The sequence below is a fragment of the Coregonus clupeaformis genome, chromosome 5 (assembly GCF_020615455.1).
Source record: "Coregonus clupeaformis isolate EN_2021a chromosome 5, ASM2061545v1, whole genome shotgun sequence".
Lineage (NCBI taxonomy): Eukaryota > Metazoa > Chordata > Actinopteri > Salmoniformes > Salmonidae > Coregonus > Coregonus clupeaformis.
In genome coordinates, this window is record NC_059196.1 from 6,997,852 (window position 1) to 7,022,129 (window position 24,278).

Here is a 24,278-nt window from a genome sequence, read left to right on the forward strand (position 1 = left end):
CCTCTGTGGAAAGGGTTCTACATGGAACTCAAAAGGGTTCTACCTGGAACTAAAAAGGGTTCTACCTGGAACCAAAAAAGGTTCTTCAAAGGGTTCTCCTTTGGAGACAGCCGAAGAAGCCTTTTTGGTTCTAGATAACACCTTTTTTTCTAAGAGTGTAGCTACCAAGCCATTTCAGGCTATCAATCAAGTTAGAGTATCTTGTCTAACTACGTATCTTAGCTGGCATGCCTGCTGACAAGGTTGCTGGACTTTAGAAAAGCAAGCAATTACTAAATGTACTAAAGGCATAAACGTTTTTAAAGATTCAATGTGCATCAATAATTAAAATGACAATTGAACAGGTAAAGAGGAATGCTTAGAAAACCTATGCAGAAAAAATAATATATTTTTTACATAGAATTAGGCATAATGATTATGGCTCTAGATTGAAGGAAAAAGCTGTTTCAGGTGTAATAATTTGTGTAATAACAGATTCACTGACACAGCACGTCTATGACTTAATTGCCTTGCTACAGGGTCTGTTCTGGTTCCCCCAGGTATTATTCCTAGATGAGAACTGTTGACGGGACCAATTCAGGGGGGGAGGTAGTGGTAAAGGTAGTATTGCTCCAGTCTACACTCAGATTGCTCCATGAGCTGATTGGTAGAGGCAGGAGAAGATGGACACTGGTCCCCACAGCCAGGATGACAATGGCAGCCAGTAGAGTGAGACCTCTCCTCAGGACCAGCTGTGTGGTGGAAAGCAGTCCACTGGGGCTCCCATCCTCCCTCTGCACCTCTGGGGTCCTATTGCTTCCCCTGAGGTGACCCTGGCCCTCAGCACTCACTAAAATGTATCCATTCACTGTCTGGGTGTGGAAGCAGGCACAATCTGGGTTAGAACAATGTTATTCGAAAGAGTATAGTATAAATAATATAAAACATAGGACTGAGCAACATGTTTCTACTCACCCTCCCATTGTTCTCTGTGTGGTCAGGTGCAACTATACTCCTCATTGACACCATATGTCCAGCCTTTCCAGCTCGTTTCACAGCCTGTCACAAACAGATCAACTCCATGATGCTTTCAATTGACAGCAAACAATTTCCTTCACCCGCCCCAGGCCACTACTATGCTTCATAGAAACCATAAAGATAGAGGTGTGTGCTGTCAGTCTCTCAATCACCTGAGCCCCTGTATGTTCCAGATAGGGAAGTGAAAAGCCATTGGTGACCTACCTTCTCTGTCATTCTCTTCCAGTTGAGCCTGAAGATGACAGTGATGAAGAAGGTGGACTGTAGAATGACACAGATGAACAGGCCTAACCAGAACCCTGTGTAGAGGGAGGAGAGGAGAACAGAGAATATGAGAGGAGAAGAGAGAAAAGAAAAGAGAAGAGAAGAGAAGAGAAGAGAAGAGAAGAGAAGAGAAGAGAAGAGAAGAGAAGAGAAGAGAAGAGAAGAGAAGAGAAGAGAAGAGAAGAGAAGAGAAGAGAAGAGAAGAGGAGAGGAGAGGAGAGGAGAGGAGAGAAGAACAGAGAATAGGAGAGGAGAACAGAGAATAGGAGAGGAGAGGAGAACAGAGAATAGGAGAGGAGAGGAGAGGAGAGGAGAGGAGAGGAGAGGAGAGGAGAGGAGAGGAGAGGAGAGGAGAGGAGAGGAGAGGAGAGGAGAGGAGAGGAGAGGAGAGGAGAGGAGAGGAGAGGAGAGGAGAGGAGAGGAGAGGAGAGGAGAGGAGGTTAGACTGGCTTTGACCAAAGACACAGAACATTGTGTCATCTTCAATACAGAATACCCCCGCTATTCATGTTCTTGATTGCTAGTGAAAGCAATTTGATCATGACCATACTTCTGTTGCAAGTATGTGGCAAGGCAGTAAGCATGAGCAAAGACCTCTGGTCTTCAAAAGGAAGTCTAAAATTATGTTTGGTTTTCATAAAAATGAGTACATACCTAGGACCCTAAGGCCAGCTGCGAACATCAAAGAGATGCCCAGTGGAAGGCCCACACAGTAGTAGGTGATGAGATTAGCCATCGCTGCTATCTTCTGTTTGCCCGTGCCCAGGATGATGCCCATGCACACACACTGGGACAGACAGACAAATCTCAGATTATTGGGTGTTTACAGAGAGAGAAACAAACAGTGTTGGCTGTCACCACGTTTCATGTCTTATAACTCATTCAACCAGTGTTCCCGGGTCCTGGAAAATTACACAGACTATCTCCCTTATTCCGCTGTATATTAATGATTTCTAACTGTAGCAGTACTATTGTATAAAATGTTATTCATTTTTTCAATGGTTACAAACCACTTGAGTGCACTTACCACTAGCCCATCAAAGAACTGAAGGACACAGTACACGTTGAGAAGTTGAGCGACCAGATCTATTATCTGCCTGAAAAGGAAAGACATAATCGTTATTGAGATGGTCAAGTTCCAATTTGTGACTGTCTTGATTTGATTCATTATGTTGACTATATGTACACTCTACTTACTCATCAGAAGTAAACATGAAGGCGATCACTGTTTTAGTAGAGATCAGCACGATTCCCTGAATTACTGCCATTGAACCTAGAGCATGAGATGGAGGAAAAGACATGCACTACTGCAAAATAAGTACTAGTTTGTCAACGTAATTATTATCATTTTAGTTCACCATAGTTTACTGTAGTTGTGATGGTTGAAATAAGGGCCACATGAGCTAGAGTGAGTGTGTGACTGACCTGCGAGGGCGAGGGACACCTTGCTGGTGAGGATGGCCCCGGCTGTGTCTCCGGCCCCTAGGGCATTCCCCACACGAACACATGCTGCAGCCTGGATCCCCAGGGGGAACTTTACCCACACAACACAACACGTTAACGAGATGCCTCATAAACAGCTTGCTGTCTTAGTCTAACCATGCCTCAAACAAAGTTAATGTGTGCTTTAGCGTCAGATTTTACTTTGACCTGTAGCCTACATTTACAGTACATTTTGGGTTATTCTTCAACCTATTAGAATTTGGACTGCATAGCCAGGGCATGCTCAAACAAAGTTAATGTCTGCTTTTGACTCAGATTTAATGTTGATCTGTAGCCTATATGTACAGTACATACACACAAAAAAAAATGTATGCACGCATGACTTTAAGTCGCTTTGGATAAAAGCGTCTGCTAAATGGCATATTATTATTATTATTATTTTGGGTTATTCTTCAACTTATTTGGACTGGATAACCAGGGCATTGGGTTTCGTTTGGTTTCCATGATAGGACTAAATGTTAGAGTGGGTGTGTAAAGTGGTCTGTACACAGTACCATGTAGTTGATGAAAGCCAGCATTATGACCACATGTTGAGCAGCCAGGTCCACTTCACTCAGCATGCCTGAGAAAGAGAGAAGGAAAGAGAGAGGGGGAAGAATGCAGAGATGGATGTTACATAAATATGGTTGTTTTGGCCTTTTGAATGTGACTGCTCATTGGTTCATTGGTGTTAACCTTAAGAGCTGAAGTGTACCTGCAAGGAATCCCCCAAGCTCATAGATCCACCATTCGAAACATAACATCAGTGTACTTGGGATGGCCAGTTTCATATAAGAGCCCCACTCCTGCAGTGCTTCTGTGGTCCAACCTGTAGGGGGAGACAAAGGCCTGTTCATCCCAACACAAACCGGTCTATTTCAATGGGTCACATTCATCAGGCACAATCAGAGGGATGGACTTTCTCTTACCTCCCCATGTTTTCACATGTAGCTTCTTCCAACAAATGTAAGCAAACAAGAAAGAACATATGTAGAGCTGGGAAAGCGTATTAGCTGCTGCAGACCCTCTATAAAACAAACACACAAACAAAAACACACACTCCATTAATTGATAATGAGCATTGCATAATTACAGTAGTTGGTACATAATTGATACTCTAACTACAATACTGACTGTTAAGAATATGGCACTGTTATCAATGTTTCTTGTGTGAGCACACCTACATAACTCCCAGGTCCATCCAGTAGAGCAGGATATAGTTTGTCACCACATTGGCGATGTTGGCCGCGGCTGCTGTGTACATCTGAGGCAGTATTATCCCCTGAGCACAGAAACACACTAGTTGATATGATCATAAACATCAGATTCCCACCTAACCTAGATTACTGCACTCATAGATGGCTGTTTTACTCCTTAACTCAGATGACACAAGAGACTGGGATGAGGATGCTATCATAGAAATAAGAATGAATAGAAAGGACATCTCCATTCAAGTCAATGATGGCATAATGGGTGGACTGGCAGCCATGTTGAGTGTACCCATGCCAGGAAGTAAAATCAGGAAGTGTACCCTTCAATCTGTGCTGTGATTTGTTGAGGCAACTCAACTGACATTACAAAAAATACATTCCATTGCATGAGCCACATCAGTTAGCATCATTAGTCTCCTGTAGCTCAGTTGGTAGAGCATGGCGCTTGCAACGCCAGGGTTGTGGGTTCGTTTCCCACGGGGGGCCAGTAGGAAAATGTATGCACTCACTAACTGTAAGTTGCTCTGGATAAGAGCGTCTGCTAAATGACTACAATGTAAAATGAATGAATATTCTACATTACCATGGCAATCCAGCATCACTTGATAGAACATTCCAAAATACCATGAAAATGATTGCATCACAATACCAGGCAGCCATTGCGAGTGTACCTATGAGTTTACCAGTCAATTGCCAGGGTTAGAGCTTCCAAGGCTGTTCTATTCATTCTCATTTCTAGGGATGCGATGAGGTGTGAGGAACAAAACAAGTCATTTGTAGCACAGCAGCACGGTCAGTGTACCTGGTTCTGGAGATAAGAAGCCTGAAGTTGATGTAGGAAAATAGCCTGAAAGAAAGAGATACAGAGTAAATTAGAAAGACAGGGAGAAGAGTATGTTTTATGCAATTGAATGAGAAAACACTAAATGTACTATTCATCTGATAAGAATAGGTTAGTGGAGCCAGCGAGTTGAAAACTCAGACAAAATTGAAGCCACTCTAAACAAGTGGGTGTTAGATAAAACAGATGACTCACTGGCACTGCAGGTAGGTAGGCGATGACATACAGCTGTGCTATTCTGAAATACAGAGCATGTATTCGCTGTTAAATCACACACTATTACTACACCTGTTTCCATGTATTTACCCTATACACACCACATACTGCTACACTCTATCCATTTACCATGATGTTGTCCGTAAAAATCAACTATTCAGGCAGCAGTGTCAGAATGTTTAATGTGTAACAAACTAACAGCAATCTGTACATCTCATTGAGTAGGTCAATTGGCTATGAAAACATTGCTGTCGTTTCCACTGAATGGAGTGTTTGGGGAATTGCCAGGGGCCACATTTGATGCTGAGACCAGCCAGAGATGGTGTTATTGCAGCTAAGAGAATGAGGAGTTCTGTTCTCCCCAATTAGCATACAAACAGCCACGTGATCTTTATCCAGCATCAGAGGTACAATACCGTGCATCGGCTGTATCTGTGCTGTGCTCAGGTCTGAGTCATACAGTGTGAGTAGGGCCTCATATTTTTCCTGACAATGTGACCTGATCAGGAACCAGGAATACGACTTTCCCGAAGCAGATCCTTTGTTTGCTCTCCCCAGGGCAATTGAACTGATTCCAGCGGCTGACCCAAAACATCGCCGGCAGAGGAGAGACACTCGGAGCGGCCTGCTGGTTCGATTTAGGAGGCGCACACACCACCCACCGCTTTCAAGTATACTACTCGCTAATGTTCAGTCTTTGGATAACAAGGTCGACGAGCTCAGGCAACGATTTCTTTACAGAGAGACATCAGGGCCTGTAACATACTTTGTTTCACGGAAACATGGCTCTCTGGAGATATTCTGTCGAAATCGGTCCAGCCAGATGGGTTCTCAGATCATCGCGCAGACAGAAATAAATATCTCTCCGGGAAGCAGATGGGCGGAGGTGTGTGTTACATGATTAACGACTCATGGTGTAATTGTAGTAACATACAGGAACTCAAGTCCTTTTGTTCACCCAACCTAGAATACCTCACAATCAAATGCCGACCGTATTATCTCCCAAGAGAATTTTCTTCGGTTATAGTCACGGCCGTGTATATCCCTCCTCAAGCCGTACCACTGGACTTTATGCAAACTGGAAACCACATATCCTGAGGCTGCATTTATTGTAGCCGGGGATTTTAACAAAGCAAATTTGAGGACTAGACTGCCGAAGTTCTATCAACATATCGACTGTTGTACTCGGGCTGCTAAAGTCCTCGACCATTGCTATTCAAACTTCCGAGATGGTTATAGGGCCCTCCCCCGCCCTCCTTTCAGCAAATCTGACCACGACTCCATTTTGCTAGGCAAGGATCATATCACCTCTACCTTACCTGTCAGCCTAGACCCACTTCAATTTGCTTACCACCCCAATAGATCCACAGACGATGCAATCACCATCACACTGCACACTGCCCTATCCCATCTGGACAAGAGGAATACCTATGTAAGAATGCTGTTCATTGACTATAGCTCAGCATTCAACACCATAGTACCCTCCAAGCTCATCATTAAGCTCGAGGCCCTGGGTCTGAACCCCGCCCTGTGCAACTGGGTCCTGGACTTCCTGACGGGCCGCCCCCAGGTGGTGAAGGTAGGAAACAACATCTTCACTTCGCAGATCCTCAACACAAGGGTGCGTGCTCAGCCCCCTCCTGTACGCCCTGTTCACCCCATGACTGCGTGGCCAAACACGTCTCCAACTCAATCATCAAGTTTGCAGACGACACAACAGTAGTAGGCTTGATTACCAACAATGACGAGACAGCCTACAGGGAGGAGGTGAGGGCTCTGGGAGTGTGGTGGCAGGAAAATAACCTCTCAACGTCAACTAAACAAAGGAGATGATCGTGGACTTCAGGAAACAGCAGAGGGTGCACCCCCCTATCCACATCGACGGGACCGCAGTAGAGAAGGTAGAAAGCTTCAAGTTCCTTGGCGTACACATCACAGACAAACTGAAATGGTCCAACCAGGCAGACAGTGTGGTGAAGAAGGCGCAACAGAGCCTCTTCAACCTCAGGAGGCTGAAGAAATTTGGCTTGGCACCTAAAACCCTCACAAACTTTTACAGATGCACAATTGAGAGCATCCTGTCGGGCTGTATCACCGCCTGGTACGGCAACTGCACCGCCCCGCCTGCAACCGCAGGGCTCTCCAGAGAGTGGTGCAGTCTGCCGAACACATTACCGGGAGCAAACTACCCGCCCTCCAGGACACCTACAGCACCCGATGTCACAGGAAGGCCAAAAAGATCATCAAGGACATCAACCACCCGCGCCACTGCCTGTTCACCCGCTATCATCCAGAAGGCGAGGTCAGTACAGGTGCATCAAAATTGGGACCGAGAGAATGAAAAACAGTTTCTATCTCAAGGCCATCAGACCATTAAATAGCCATCACTAGCACATTAGAGGCTGCTGCTGCCTATTGAAATCACTGGCCACTTTAAGAAATGGAACACTAGTCACTTGAATAATGTTTTCATATCTTGCACTACTCATCTCATACAGTGCCTTGCAAAAGTATTCATCCCCCTTGGCGTTTTTCCTATTTTGTTGCATTACAACCTGTAATTGAAATTGATTTTTATTTGGATTTCATGTAATGGACATACACAAAATAGTCCAAATTGGTGAAGTGAAATGAAAAAAATAACTTGTTTCTAAAAAATTCAAAAAAATAAATAACGGAAAAGTGGTGCGTGCATATGTATTCACCCCCTTTGTTATGAAGCCCCTAAATAAGATCTGGTGCAATCAATTACTTTCAGAAGTCACATAATTAGTTAAATAAAGTCCACCTGTGTTCAATCTAAGTGTCACATGATCTGTCACATGATCTCAGTATATACAGTGGGGAGAACAACCTACAGTTGTTGCCTTCTCACCAAGCTGCTTGCCTATTGTCCTGTAGCCCATCCCAGCCTTGTGCAGAATCTGTCCATAGGACCACTTTAAGCCGTACACTCCGCAGAGCTGGGCTTTACGGAAGAGTGGCCAGAAAAAAGCCATTGCTTAAAGATAAAAATAAGCAAACACGTTTGGTGTTCGCCAAAAGGCATGTGGTAGACTCCCCAAACATATGGAAGAAGATACTCTTGTCAGATTAGACTAAAATTGAGCTTTTTGGCCATCAAGGAAAACGCTATGTCTGGCGTAAACCTAACACCTCTCATCACCCAGAGGACACCATCCCCACAGTGAAGCATGGTGGTGGCAGCATCATGCTGTGGGGATGTTTTTAATTGGCATGGACTGGGAAACTTGTCAGAACAGTTATGCATGCTCAAGTTTTCTGTTTTTTTGTCTTATTTCTTGTTTGTTTCACATTTATTTTTATTTTGCATCTTCAAAGTGGTAGGCATGTTTAAATCAAATGATACAAACCCCCCAAAAATTCATTTTAATTGCAGGTTGTAAGGCAACAAAATAGGAAAAATGCCAAGGGGGGTGAATACTTTCGCAAGCCACTGTATGTATATACTGTATTCTATAATATTCTACTGTATCTTAGTCCATGCCGCTCTGTCGTTGCTTGTCCATATACAGTGGGGAAAAAAGTATTTAGTCAGCCACCAATTGTGCAAGTTCTCCCACTTAAGATGAGAGAGGCCTATAATTTTCATCATAGGTACACGTCAACTATGACAGACAAAATTAGAAAAAAAAAATCCAGAAAATCACATTGTAGGATTTTTAATGATTTTTTTTGCAAATTATGGTGGAAAATAAGTATTTGGTCACCTACAAACAAGCAAGATTTCTGGCTCTCACAGACCTGTAACTTCTTCTTTAAGAGGCTCCTCTGTCCTCCACTCGTTACCTGTATTAATGGCACCTGTTTGAACTTGTTATCAGTATAAAAGACACCTGTCCACAACCTCAAACAGTCACACTCCAAACTCCACTATGGCCAAGACCAAAGAGCTGTCAAAGGACACCAGAAACAAAATTGTAGACCTGCACCAGGCTGGGAAGACTGAATCTGCAATAGGTAAGCAGCTTGGTTTGAAGAAATCAACTGTGGGAGCAATTATTAGGAAATGGAAGACATACAAGACCACTGATAATCTCCCTCGATCTGGGGCTCCACGCAAGTTCTCACCCCGTGGGGTCAAAATGATCACAAGAACGGTGAGCAAAAATCCCAGAACCACACGGGGGGACCTAGTGAATGACCTGCAGAGAGCTGGGACCAAAGTAACAAAGCCTACCATCAGTAACACACTACGCCGCCAGGGACTCAAATCCTGCAGTGCCAGACGTGTCCCCCTGCTTAAGCCAGTACATGTCCAGGCCCGTCTGAAGTTTGCTAGAGTGCATTTGGATGATCCAGAAGAGGATTGGGAGAATGTCATATGGTCAGATGAAACCAAAATAGAACTTTTTGGTAAAAACTCAACTCGTCGTGTTTGTAGGACAAAGAATGCTGAGTTGCATCCAAAGAACACCATACCTACTGTGAAGCATGGGGGTTGAAACATCATGCTTTGGGGCTGTTTTTCTGCAAAGGGACCAGGACGACTGATCCGTGTAAAGGAAAGAATGAATGGGGCCATGTATCGTGAGATTTTGAGTGAAAACCTCCCTCCATCAGCAAGGGCATTGAAGATGAAACGTGGCTGGGTCTTTCAGCATGACAATGATCCCAAACACACCGCCCGGGCAACGAAGGAGTGACTTCGTAAGAAGCATTTCAAGGTCCTGGAGTAGCCTAGCCAGTCTCCAGATCTCAACCCCATAGAAAATCTTTGGAGGGAGTTGAAAGTCCGTGTTGCCCAGCGACAGCCCCAAAACATCACTGCTCTAGAGGAGATCTGCATGGAGGAATGGGCCAAAATACCAGCAACAGTGTGTGAAAACCTTGTGAAGACTTACAGAAAACATTTGACCTGTGTCATTGCCAACAAAGGGTATATAACAAAGTATTGAGAAACTTTTGTTATTGACCAAATACTTATTTTCCACCATAATTTGCAAATAAATTCATTAAAAATCCTACAATGTGATTTTTCTCGAAAATTTTTTATCATTTTGTCTGTCATAGTTGAAGTGTACCTATGATGAAAATTACAGGCCTCTCTCATCTTTTTAAGTGGGAGAACTTGCACAATTGGTGGCTGACTAAATAATTTTTTTCCCCACTGTATGTATATATTCTTAAATTCCATTCCTTACTTAGATTTGTGTGTATTGGGTATATGTTGTGAAATAGTTAGATATTACTTGTTAGATATTACTGCATTGTCAGAGCTAGAAGCACAAGCATTTCGCTACACCCGCAATAACATCTGCTAAACACGTGTATGTGATAAATAAAATTTGATTTGATTTGATTTGAGTCAGGAACAACTCTGTAGCTAGTCATAGGGTATAACCAGGGTCAGGAACAACTCTGGAGCTAGTTATAGGGTATAACCAGGGCCCAGAGTTTTCTCTAGTCAGGAAAAACTCCTGGCCCTAATATAAGTGGTATTGTACGATAGTGTGAGTCAGACTCCAGGCCATCAGACTGTAATAGTCACCACTAGCCAGCCTTCGCCCAGTACCCTGCCCTGAACTTAGTCACTGTTACTAGCCGACTACCACCCGGTACTCTACCCTTCACCTTAGAGACTGCTGCCCTATGTAGCCTACATAGTCATTGAACACTGGTCACTTTAATCATGTTTACATAGAGTCCTTTTTTACCCACTTCATATGTATGTAGTGTATTCAAGTCAAGGCTCATCCTATATAACTACTGCTGTACACACCTTTTCTATTCATATACTGTCCATACAGCCTATACACACCATCATATACATATATATTTATATTCCGGACTCTGACATTGCTTGTTCTGATATTTCTTAATTCCTTTCTTAAAATGTGTGTGTATTGTTTTGTATAGTTAGGTATTACTGCACTGTTGGAGCTAGAAGCATAAGCATTTCGCTGCACCTGCAATAACATCTGCAAAATATGTGTACGCGACCAATAACATTTGATTTGATTTTGACAGTTTAGTTGATACCTGGCCACCTCAGGCTCCTGGCCCAGAGCCAGCAGGATAGACTGGGTGTTGAGGAGCATGGCCCAGCAGGGCAGACAGAAGAGCAGTAGGATCAACACACTCCTCTGCAGGATCACCCCCACACGCTGCAGGTTCCTACCACCAAATGTCTGCTCAGACACACACACACACACACACACACACACACACACAGCATGAATGATATGAGACATTATCGCTAGGGTCACATACTGTGACAGTTGCATATATTTGAACTGGAACATATACTTCAACTGCATGTTTCAAAATATATTTACGTACCTGAGATACCAAAGTGTCACATGCTAAGGCAAGTCCACCTCCTGTTGCTGCAGTCGTAACATTAATAGTCTGAAGAAGATGATCATCAAACACATTTACAGCACACGATTACATAAAGATTTACATTCTTACAGTATGTCTGTACATTTTATTTTATTTTTATTTTTATGAGAATTGATTAAATCATTGCTATCCCCTCCCTTGTGGTTCTTCAAAGGAACACCAGAATCTGTGGGGACCTGAGGTGATGTTGTAATCTTTCTTTCCATTCTCCCTCTCCTCTCTAACCACATGCAGACGAGCCATTTTCTTATCTAAGCTGATAGACCCTAGCAGATTACACAACATAGCCAGAGGACTGACTCACCGCGCAGGCCAGGCCGTAGCCAGCTAATACTGCATTCCCCAGGCGACCACAGAACATAGTGATGACAAACGGAAGCAGGTAGTTTAGGATTCGAGACAGCAGCTAGGGGAAGAAGACGTGCATAAACAATAACAAACCCCCCACTGGGCAAAAACTGGTTGAATCAACATTGTTTCCACATAATTTCAACCCCAAAAATCTATGATTCTTTGAAAACTCATTGGATTTGCAAAAAGTCATCAATGTAAGGACATTTCACCTCACTTTGCACCTAAATCCAATGACATGGTGACATTTTTTGTTGATTTCACACAGAATTCACAATATTTGACAACTCAACCAAATGTAAATCAAAACTAGACGCTGAACTGACGTCTGTGCCCAATGGGACAGACATTACTTCTAAGTCAATAAAGATAAATATACTTGAAACACTAGTTCTGATGGGCTTTAGTGGCCCTCGGAGTGTACTTTAAAGAAATCATAGATCCATTAGTATGCACTGCACAGTTCATCCTTTAGCCTAGTATTTCACTCTCACAGAGTAGTCTACCTATAACCCTAGCAACAGAGCTATCCACTTCCAAACAGGGCCACACAATAGTTGTGTCCCTAATGGCACCCTATATTCCCTATATAGTGCACAACCTGGTCAAAAGTAGTGTTCTATATAGAGAATATATGGTGCCATTTGGGAAACACACAATAACGCACAACAGGTTAGGTGGGCAGTGCCAGTCCTTACCAAGGGTCCAGTCATCCGAAGAATGTGGTAGAGCTCCTCTCTGAGTGCCAGGGGGATTCTGTGCCTTACCCAGCGGCAGCAGAACAGTTTGGCACTAGACTCCTCCATTATGGGTGGATTAGAATTAGAAGTGGTCCCAGATGCCAGCGTAGGCCCAGAGTCTTCCATCCCAGCCTCTGTGTCTGTGTGTGCCCCCTCTCAGTCCTCTGTCGTGTTACTGTTGGTACAGTGCTGTAACTCCACTGTCACTGTCAGACAGACAGCTCCTCTGCAGCTGTGTAAGCACTGCTCTGGTCAGCAGGTCACCAATGCAAAGTTTCAACATCCCAAAAGGCTTACTCATTAAATACAAGTGTGAGACATCTCAAGTGCCTTGGCATTGCATAATAGAAGGACTCAGGTAAATTCTACCCAAAATACATCAACAAGGACCAAGCTGTAAGAGATACAGACCAATAAATACCACTATTTCTTTATATAAACCCTATGACAGGTCTTTTAACGGAATGGCTAATACTTGTTGGGTATTTATGCTTTGTTTGTATCTCAGGGATGAGGGGGGTGGAGTTGAGTGAATCATTATGTGTGTGCCAGAGAGCAACATAATGACTTACAAAGTGGTATAGATGCAATTAACCTTATCCTCTTCCTCTGTACTCAATGTGAATAGAAATTAGATAGGTGATTAAAAGCATACAATGGTTGTGGATAATATTTTTATGACAACAAACTTAGCTTCTGACCAAGCAATCAACCTCAACCCCAAAGTCAATTTCAGACTATTCAACCAGATGTGTGTTTATCATTGGGAAGGATGTAGCATCAAACCTTAACGTGTCTGACAATCTCCCTCATCAGAGCATCAAAGATCACCCAGTCAGTACACTGGCCTATTGCAACAGAAGATGCAGCCTGTGGTATTGGCAGGGGAAAGCTTCATTTACCTGGCCATCTGTAACACTGCGACAGCAGACGGTAATGCAGATGGAGAAAAAAAATACTGTATCTTACGGATGGAATATATCCTTATATTCTCATAAAAACTTCATGGAAATGTGACTGTTGTCTGAAGTTCGTTTTTGGAGGAGAATTAGAAACCAAAACCAGTAGACACACCCACAAACTATAAAGACACCTATCAGGTAGAGAGAACTGATGACAGTGACAGGGAGATGTAGTATCTATCTGCACTCCCACTCTCTCAGCACTGGAGGGGGCAACAGGGCTGTAAATACCTGGAGGGATGAAAGCTGTCTAAAATCTCAACAGCTATCAAAAGGTTCCAAAAGGGTTCTTCGGCTGTCCCCATAGGAGAACCCTTTTTGATTCCAGGTAGAACCAATTTGGGTTCCATGTACCATGTAGAACCCTTCTACATGGAACCCAAAATGGGGTTCTTCAAAGGGCTCTGCTATGGGGACAGCCGAAGAACCCTTTGGTTCTAGATAGCACCTTTTTTTTCTAAGCTTGTACTGTGTCAGTCTCTGGACCGTCCCAGGCTCTAGCCTGACTAAATCAATCAGGCTACATCAGACATCATGTGCTGTGTCACTTGTCATCTTGTTGTTTTCCCTCTGATGCCCATCTGTTATCGTGTTGTTCACAAACTGCTGGACTGATGGCACTTCATATCCCTGCTCGCCTTGCCTCTCTCTCTCTCTGCCTCTCTCTTGTTTGGACAGCTTAGAAACACAGGGACATGTGAAGAGGAGACACAGTGGGAAGAATGGATGCAGCGCGGGGATCTAACCCTCTGGTCTCCGTTGTCGTTATATAACTGATGTGCTAAGAGCTGGCAGTGTTACCACTTGACCACAGACACTGCAGAGGGAAGCTATTTCTGTCAGCTATGACATATTATTGTCCCCTGGTTTCCTCCTCTAGCTCTCCAGCCTTCAAGATGAAAATGAACCCCCTGATAAGAGCCCTTCATTCCAAAAAAACACTACCAATATCTACCTTTCCGCCATGAAAACTATCCCCTTTCATCACTAAGATAATGTTTTTCCAGCACAGTGAGTACCAGAGCTTGGTGTATAATTAATTGACCCTATTATAGATGGGTATGTGTCATGTCTGAGGTGTGAGTATATACAGTGTGAAACAGGACACACTTCAACAAAATAGAACAGAAGAATAAAAGCCTTGGAGGAAAGCCAACACGAGTCACCCAACCTAATTATAGTATTTCCATAAATGATATTGTCTTTCATGCGGCATGTCACAGTCAGATGGCACAAATTACACACAGAAAGAAATAGCTACTGTAAGTACATTACAAACACCCATGTACTGTAATCATGTCTGGTGTTTTTATAATGGTACTATAACTAATCCCATTGTTCTCGTCTTGGATGTGCTGTAGGGACCCAATTCCGACATAGGAAATGTAGTTGGTATTCAGACTTACCTTATGCAGGTGCATAACGGGCATAGCCACGGGAAGATGTTTGGAGGTGGGGGTGCTGCGATTTCTTCTCAGAGGGGGGTGCAGAATATATATATATATACATTGAGGGAAAAAAGTATTTGATCCCCTGCTGATTTTGTACGTTTGCCCACTGACAAAGAAATGATCAGTCTATAATTTTAATGGTAGGTTTATTTGAACAGTGAGAGACAGAACAACAACAAAAAAATCCAGAAAAACGCATGTCACAAATGTTATAAATTGATTTGCATTTTAATGAGAAAGAATTCTGGCTCCCAGGTGTTTTTTATACAGGTAACGAGCTGAGATTAGGAGCACACTCTTAAAGGGAGTGCTCCTAATCTCAGCTTGTTACCTGTATAAAAAAAACACCTGTCCACAGAAGCAATCAATCAATCAGATTCCAAACTCTCCACCATGGCCAAGACCAAAGAGCTCTCCAAGGATGTCAGGGACAAGATTGTAGACCTACACAAGGCTGGAATGGGCTACAAGACCATCGCCAAGCAGCTTGGTGAGAAGGTGACAACAGTTGGTGCGTTTATTCGCAAATGGAAGGAACACAAATGAACTGTCAGTCTCCCTCGGCCTGGGGCTCCATGCAAGATCTCACCTCGTGGAGTTGCAATGATCATGAGAACGGTGAAGAATCAGCCCAGAACTACACGGTAGGATCTTGTCAATGATCTCAAGGCAGCTGGGACCATAGTCACCAAGAAAACAATTGGTAACACACTATGCCGTAAATGACTGAAATCCTGCAGCGCCCGCAAGGTCCCCCTGCTGACGAAAGCACATATAAAGGGCCGTCTGAAGTTTGCCAATGAACATCTGAATGATTCAGAGGAGAACTGGGTGAAAGTGTTGTGGTCCAAAATCGAGCTCTTTGGCATTTTTTGGAGGAGGAGGAATGCTGCCTATGACCCCAAGATCACCATCCCCACCGTCAAACATGGAGGTGGAAACATTATGCTTTGGGGGTGTTTTTCTGCTAAGGGGACAGGACAACTTCACCGTATCAAAGGGACGATGGACGGGGCCATGTACCGTCAAATCTTGGGTGAGACCCTCCTTCCCTCAGCCAGGGCATTGAAAATGGGTCGTTGATGTGTATTCCAGCATGACAATGACCCAAAACACACGGCCAAGGCAAAAAAGGAGTGGCTCAAGAAGAAGCACATTAAGGTCCTGGAGTGGCCTAGCCAGTCTCCAGACCTTAATCCCATAGAAAATCTGTGGAGGGAGCTGAAGGTTCGAGTTGTCAAACGTCAGCCTCGAAACCTTAATGACTTGGAGAAGATCTGCAAAGAGGAGTGGAACAAAATCCCTCCTGAGATGTGTGCAAACCTGGTGGCCAACTACAAGAAACATCTGACCTCTGTGATTGCCAACAAGGGTTTTGCCACCAAGTACTAAGTCATGTTTTGCAGAGGGGTCAAATACTTATTTCCCTCATTAAAATGCAAATCAATGTATAAAATTTTTGACATGCGTTTTTCTGGATTTTTGTTGTTGTTATTCTGTCTCTCAGTGTTCAAATAAACCTACCATTAAAATTATAGACTGACCATGTCTTTGTCAGTGGGCAAATGTACAAAATCAACAGGGGATCAAATACTTTTTTCCCTCACTGTATATATTTTGCTCTACATCGGTCCCCTAATACAGGACTAGTAAAGGCCCAGTGCACTATTTTTGTGAAGAAAAACAAAACAAATAAATTATCATTTGTATTAATATTTGGGTTTAATTCAGATTTTCCTGTGGCTATGTTAATGAATTTTGCAGGCGTGGTTCCCTTGCACACGTTGAATACATTTAATTCAACCACTGGAAACCCTCCCACTTGCTAGCAACAGATTTTCTCGTGGAGTTTTCATTCAATGGGGTTTTCAGTACATTTAATTTTGTTGACAAACTAGAATATATAGGGAGAACTGGCTCAGAATATACTGTAGGTATCAATTAAAGAAAGCCATGTAAATATATGCATATTTGTCTCAGTTTAAGCACCAACTGTTAGATTTAAAAATACTGTGATCTTGTAGATTATTTAGGCAAATGTTAGGGTTAGGAAAGTATGTATGGATCATCAAAAAAATACAGGTTTGGAGATCATTTGCGCATAAAATATATTGATGAATCAAAAATTCAGTGGTTTGATTCATCCTGAAAGTTGTCATATTCAAGTTCAATCCATTAAATATTGGAAGGTGGAAAAAAGTGTACAATAAGGGTTGAACAATAGTCCTATACATCTACCCTAATACTCACTAGTAATGTAACTATATGACGCTTGAGTCATTGTGAACCATGTGCCAGGCTCCAGGTTTAACCTGCTATGTGTGGTCTGAGTTCCATAATGATTCAAATAGGCTATTTGTCCCAAATTATTGCACAATGTTAGCGACCCTCAGGAACAACTACACAGACGTGAAAAAGTGAAAATAGAATACCCACATAAATGTATGTGGGTATTACTGATGGTGGATCCTGATAGTGGCTAATAATTCACATGATACAAATTGTAAAATAAAATGGAAAAAAGCCCTGGTATATAATAAAACAATTCTAAAGCGCATACATCAACTCTGCAGGTTCAGCCCTACAGAAGCCTATAGCTTGGGTCTCCAAATTTCATCCACGCAAATTATGAGGGCACACAATTAAAATTCGGAATAACAGCACAGCTATTTATAGCCTACTGTCATGTTGATATGATTTTCAGTTTGCTTCCATATGACTGGTTTCACATTCGTCTCCAGGGATCATAAGGAAAAATAATCTAAAACAATTGCTATGTGTATTTACAATCCCCTTCCAAACGGATTACTAATTTACCTAGCTGTTATCAATAGCTCCTATCAATTTATAAATTACAGTGCATGGAGAATGGTGTTATTTCTATCTGAAAAAAATATTTAGATGCTTTTCCCACTTGGAACCGGCAGGTTCGCTCAACCTTATTCATGGTTTCCTTGCGTGTGAATGTGGTGGAATTAAGTCAAGGTCAGAATACGGGGTATCGGTAGACACCTCCGCCTCACATTCATTTCTTAGATCTCCACCCGAACGAATAGCGGGTGAATAGCATTCTATTGTCATACTTAAGTTCAAGGTCAGAATACAGATAGAGAGAAGTGCATAAAAAGGGAATTGTCTTCCACTTACACGTGCTTAACTTGGGTCAGAATCAGCCCCTAGGAGTGGTGAAGGTGCTGATAGGCCCGGCGGGTGATGTGGGGCACGGAGACCGGGACGTGGGGTGGATACACTCCAATCTGGAGGGTACGGTGTCTCTGAGCAGCCAGGTGGAGAGGGCGTGGACAGGGGGAGGAGGATCTGCAGTGGTACCAGTCAGGGCTGCAGGTTAGTCTCAGTAAAGGAAGGGAACATGCTCAACTCTAAATCTTCTTCTGTTAAAAAGTAATAAGGGTGCTTGGAACCAGAAATCTTTCACATGAAAAACAAAAAGAGCCAGCACGAACTATGATTTGCGATTTAAGCTTTGTGTTTATTTTCTTTAACTCATAGAAGCAACATGTGTTATTAAACCACACGCATAGGTTTGGACTTATGCCTTCCTCAGGTTAACCTGGCCCAGGGGAACAGGGTGAACGTCAGCAGTCTGTGTGTACAGGACGTGTATCAGGCCAACCACCAGGTCACCTTCACCTGCCAGCTAAAGAGAGACCCCAGCATCAAAGCCTCTGTGATGCTGATTGTCCACTGTGAGTACTGATGGACAGACATATGTCATACTCCGAGTTCTCATTCACAGGAAGAACCAACAGCATGGATAAGAATATGAGAGAATTAAGCATGAGTGCTCACTCATACAGTTGAAGTTGGAAGTTTACATACACCTTAGCCAAATACATTTAAACTCAGTTTTTCACAATTCCTGACATTTAATCCTAGTAAAAATTCCCTGTCTTAGGTCAGTTAGGATCACCACTATACTTTAAGAATGTCAAATGTCAGAATAATAGTAGAGAGAATGATTTATTTCAGCTTTTATTTCTTTCATCACATTCCCAGTGGGTCAGAAGTTGACATACACTCAATCCCCCTTCCCCTCTCTCCTCCCTCTCTGTGGATGACTTCGTCAACCATTTTGAAAAGAAGGTTGACGACATCCGATCCTCGTTTGTTAAGTCAAATGACACTACTGGTCCTGCTCACACTGCCCTACCCTATGCTTTGACTTCTTTCTCCCCTCTCTCTCCAGATAAAATCTTGCGACTTGTGATGACCGGACGCCCAACAACCTGCCCGCTTGACCCTATCCCCTCCTCTCTTCTCCAGACCATCTCCGGTGACCTTCTCCCTTACATCACCTCGCTCATCAACTCATCCTTGACCGCTGGCTATGTCCCTTCCGTCTTCAAGAGAGCGAGAGTTGCACCCCTTCTCAAAAAACCAACACTCAATCCCTCTGATGTCAACAACTACAGACCAGTATCCCTTCTTTCTTTTCTCTCCAAAACTCTTGAGCGTGCCGTCTCTAGCCAACTCTCTTGCTATCTCTCTCAGAATGACCTTCTTGATCCAAACCAGTCAGGTCTCAAGACTGGTCATTCAACTGAGACTGCTCTTCTCTGTGTCACAGAGGCTCTCCGCACTGCTAAAGCTAACTCTCTCTCCTCTGCTCTTGTCCTTCTAGACCTGTCTGCTGCCTTTGATACTGTGAACCATCAGATCCTCCTCTCCACCCTCTCCACCCTCTCCGAGTTGGGCATCTCCGGCGCGGCTCACTCTTGGATTGCGTGCTACCTGACCGGTCGCTCCTACCAAGTGGCGTGGCGAGAATCTGTCTCCGCACTACGTGCTCTCACCACTGGTGTCCCCCTATTCCTATTCTCGCTATACACCAAGTCAAATCAAATCAAATCAAATTTTATTGGCCACATGCGCCGAATACAACAGGTGCAGACATTACAGTGAAATGCTTACTTACAGCCCTTAACCAACAGTGCATTTAATAAAACAACAACAAAAAAAGTGTTGAGAAAAAAAGAGCAGCAGTAAAATAAAATAACAGTAGGGAGGCTACATATACAGTGGGGTACCGGTACAGAGTCAATGTGCGGGGGCACCGGCTAGTTGAGGTAGTTGAAGTAATATGTACATGTGGGTAGAGCTAAAGTGACTATGCATAAATAATTAACTGAGTAGCAGCAGCGTAAAAGGATGGGGTGGGGGGGCAGTGCAAATTGTACGGATAGCCATGATTAGCTGTTCAGGAGTCTTATGGCTTGGGGGTAGAAGCTGTTGAGAAGTCTCTTGGACCTAGACTTGGCACTCCGGTACCGCTTGCCGTGCGGTAGCAGAGAGAACAGTCTATGACTAGGGTGGCTGGAGTCTTTGACAATTTTGAGGGCCTTCCTCTGACACCGCCTGGTATAGAGGTCCTGGATGGCAGGAAGCTTGGTCCCAGTGATGTACTGGGCCGTACGCACTACCCTCTGTAGTGCCTTGCGGTCGGAGGCCAAGCAGTTACCATACCAGGCGGTGATGCAACCAGTCAGGATGCTCTCGATGGTGCAGCTGTAGAATTTTTTGAGGATCTGAGGACCCATGCCAAATCTTTTCAGTCTCCTGAGGGGGAATAGGCTTTGTCGTGCCCTCTTCACGACTGTCTTGATGTGTTTGGACCATGATAGTTTGTTGGTGATGTGGACACCAAGGAACTTGAAGCTCTCAACCTGTTCCACTACAGCCCCGTCGATGAGAATGGGGGCGTGCTCAGTCCTCTTTTTTTCCTGTAGTCCACAATCATCTCCTTTGTCTTGGTCACGTTGAGGGAGAGGTTGTTGTCCTGGCACCACACGGCCAGGTCTCTGACCTCCTCCCTATAGGCTGTCTCATCGTTGTCGGTGATCAGGCCTACCACTGTTGTGTCGTCGGCAAACTTAATGATGGTGTTGGAGTCGTGCCTGGCCATGCAGTCATGGGTGAACAGGGAGTACAGGAGGGGACTGAGTACGCACCCCTGAGGGGCCCCCGTGTTGAGGATCAGTGTGGCAGATGTGTTGTTACCTACCCTTACCACCTGGGGGCGGCCCGTCAGGAAGTCCAGGATCCAGTTGCAGAGGGAGGTGTTTAGTCCCAGGATCCTTAGCTTAGTGATGAGCTTTGAGGGCACAATGGTGTTGAATGCTGAGCTGTAGTCAATTAATAGCATTCTCACGTAGGTGTTCCTCTTGTCCAGGTGGGAAAGGGCAGTGTGGAGTGCAATAGAGATTGCATCATCTGTGGATTTGTTGGGGCGGTATGCAAATTGGAGTGGGTCTAGGGTTTCTGGAATAATGCTGTTGATGTGAGTCATGACCAGCCTTTCAAAGCACTTCATGGCTACAGACGTCAGTGCTACGGGTCGGTAGTCATTTAAACAGGTTATCTTAGAGTCCTTGGGCACGGGGACTATGGTGGTCTGCTTGAAACATGTTCGTATTACAGACTCAGTCAGGGACATGTTGAAAATGTCAGGGAAGACACTTGCCAGTTGGTCAGCACATGCTCACTTGTCACTTGTCACAAGTCACTTGGCTCTGTCATATCCTCACATGGCCTCTCCTATCATTGCTACGCAGACGACACACAACTAATCTTCTCCTTTCCCCCTTCTGATAACCAGGTGGTGAATCGCATCTCTGCATGCCTGGCAGACATATCAGTGTGGATGACGGATCACCACCTCAAGCTGAACCTCGGCAAGGCGGAGCTGCTCTTCCTCCCGGGGAAGGACTGCCCGTTCCATGATCTCGCCATCACGGTTGACAACTCCGTTGTGTCCTCCTCCCAGAGTGCGAAGAGCCTTGGCGTGACCCTGGACAACACCCACTCCCGTCTGGATTACTGCAACTCGCTGTTGGCTGGGCTCCCTGCCTGTGCCATTAAACCCCTACAACTCATCCAAAATGCCGCAGCCCGTCTGGTGTTCAACCTTCCCAAGTTCTCTCACGTCACCCCACTCCTCCGCACACCCCACTGGCTTCCAGTTGAAGCTCGCATCTGCTACAAGACCATGGTGCTTGCCTACGGAGCTGTGAGGGGAACGGCACCTCCGTACCTTCAGGCTCTGATCAGTCCCTACACCCAAACGAGGGCATTGCGTTCATCCACATCTGGCCTGCTGGCCCCCTTACCTCTGCGGAAATACAGTTCCCGCTCAGCCCAGTCAAAACTGTTCGCTGCTCTGGCACCCCAATGGTGGAACAAGCTCCCTCACGACGCTAGGACAGCGGAGTCACTCACCACCTTCCGGAGACACTTGAAACCCCACCTCTTTAAGGAATACCTGGGATAGGATAAAGTAATCATTCTACCCCCCTTTACCCCACCAAAAAATAAATAAAAAAATAAAAAAACATTTTGTAAAGTGGTTATCCCACTGGCTATAAGGTGAATGCACCAATTTGTAAGTCGCTCTGGATAAGAGCATCTGCTAAATGACGTAAATGTAAATGTAAATATTTGGTAGCATTGCATGTAGCCTTCCACAAGCTTCCACAATAAGTTGGGTGAATTTTGGCCCATTTCTCCTGACAGACCTGGTGTAACTGAGTCAGGTTTGTAGGCCTCCTTGCTCGCACATGCTTTTTCAGTTCTGCCCACAAATGTTCTATAGGATTGAGGTCAGGGCTTTGTGATGGCCACTCCAATACCTTGACTTTGTTGTCCTTAAGCCATTTTGCCACAACTTTGGAAGTATGCTTGGGGTCATTGTCCATTTGGAAGACCCATTTGCGACCAAGCTTTAACTTCCTGACTGATGTCTTGAGATGTTGCTTCAATATATCCACATCATTTTCCTTCCTCATGATGCCATCTATTTTGTGAAGTGCACCAGTCCCTCCTGCAGCAAAGCACCCCCACAGCATGATGCTGCCACCCCCGTGCTTCACGGTTGGGATGGTGTTCTTCGGCTTGCAAACCCCTCACAATTGACTCAAATGATGTCAATTAGCCTATCAGAAGCTTCTAAAACCATGACATCATTTTCTGGAATTTTCCAAGCTGTTTAAAGGCACAGTCAACTTAGTGTATGTAAACTTCTGACCCACTGGAATTGTGATACAGTGAATTATAAGTGAAATAATCTATCTGTAAACAATTGTTGGAAAAATTAATTGTGTCATGCACAAAGTACATGTCCAAACCGATTTGCCAAAACTATAGTTTTTTTACAAGACATTTGTGGAGTGGTTGAAAAACGAGTTTTAATGATTCCAACCGAAGTGTATGTAAACTTCCGACTTCAACTGTATGTTCTACATTTATATTTTTACATTTAAGTCATTTAGCAGACGTTCTTATCCAGAGCGACTTACAGTTAGTGCATTCATCTTAAGATAGCTAGGTGGGACTACCACATCAAATCAAATCAAATCAAATTTTATTGGTCACATGCGCCGAATACAACAGGTGCAGACATTACAGTGAAATGCTTACTTACAGCCCTTAACCAACAGTGCATTTATTTTAAACAAAAAAGTAAGAATAAAACATCAACAAAAAAGTGTTGAGAAAAAAAGAGCAGAAGTAAAATAAAGTGACAGTAGGGAGGCTATATATACAGTAAAATAAAGTGACAGTAGGGAGGCTATATATACAGGGGGGTACCGTTGCATAGTCAATGTGCGGGGGGCACCGGCTAGTTGAGGTAGTTGAGGTAATATGTACATGTGGGTAGAGTTAAAGTGACTATGCATAAATACTTAACAGAGTAGCAGCAGCGTAAAAGGATGGGGTGGGGGGGCAGTGCAAATAGTCCGGGTAGCCATGATTAGCTGTTCAGGAGTCTTATGGCTTGGGGGTAGAAGCTGTTGAGAAGTCTTTTGGACCTAGACTTGGCACTCCGGTACCGCTTGCCGTGCGGTAGCAGAGAGAACAGTCTATGACTAGGGTGGCTGGAGTCTTTGACAATTTTGAGGGCCTTCCTCTGACACCGCCTGGTATAGAGGTCCTGGATGGCAGGGAGCTTTGCCCCAGTGATGTACTGGGCCGTACGCACTACCCTCTGTAGTGCCTTGCGGTCAGAGGCCAAGCAGTTGCCATACCAGGCGGTGATGCAACCAGTCAGGATGCTCTCGATGGTGCAGCTGTAGAATTTTTTTGAGGATCTGAGGACCCATGCCAAATCTTTTTAGTCTCCTGAGGGGGAATAGGCTTTGTCGTGCCCTCTTCACGACTGTCTTGGTGTGTTTGGACCATGATAGTTCGTTGGTGATGTGGACACCAAGGAACTTGAAGCTCTCAACCTGTTCCACTACAGCCCCGTCGATGAGAATGGGGGCGTGCTCAGTCCTCTTTTTTTTCCTGTAGTCCACAATCATCTCCTTTGTCTTGGTCACGTTGAGGGAGAGGTTGTTGTCCTGGCACCACACGGCCAGATC

The 24,278-nt window shown here is 44.2% G+C and overlaps 1 protein-coding gene across 1 annotated transcript; it reads right to left on the bottom strand.

Moving 5' to 3' along the window:
* Positions 1–209: 209 nt before the first annotated feature.
* Positions 210–12,719, bottom strand: LOC121567045 (multidrug and toxin extrusion protein 1). Its single transcript, XM_041876985.1, has 17 exons — positions 12,447–12,719; positions 11,702–11,803; positions 11,335–11,403; positions 11,035–11,183; positions 5,011–5,053; positions 4,777–4,821; positions 3,948–4,045; positions 3,693–3,790; positions 3,479–3,592; positions 3,279–3,346; positions 2,707–2,815; positions 2,479–2,554; positions 2,309–2,378; positions 1,936–2,068; positions 1,222–1,316; positions 955–1,038; positions 210–851 (listed from the first exon to the last, which is right to left on the bottom strand). The coding sequence occupies exons 1-17, from the start codon at positions 12,612–12,614 to the stop codon at positions 549–551; spliced, it is 1,824 nt and encodes a 607-aa protein (XP_041732919.1). The 5' UTR covers positions 12,615–12,719; the 3' UTR covers positions 210–548.
* Between the last annotated feature and the right edge of the window lie 11,559 nt (positions 12,720–24,278).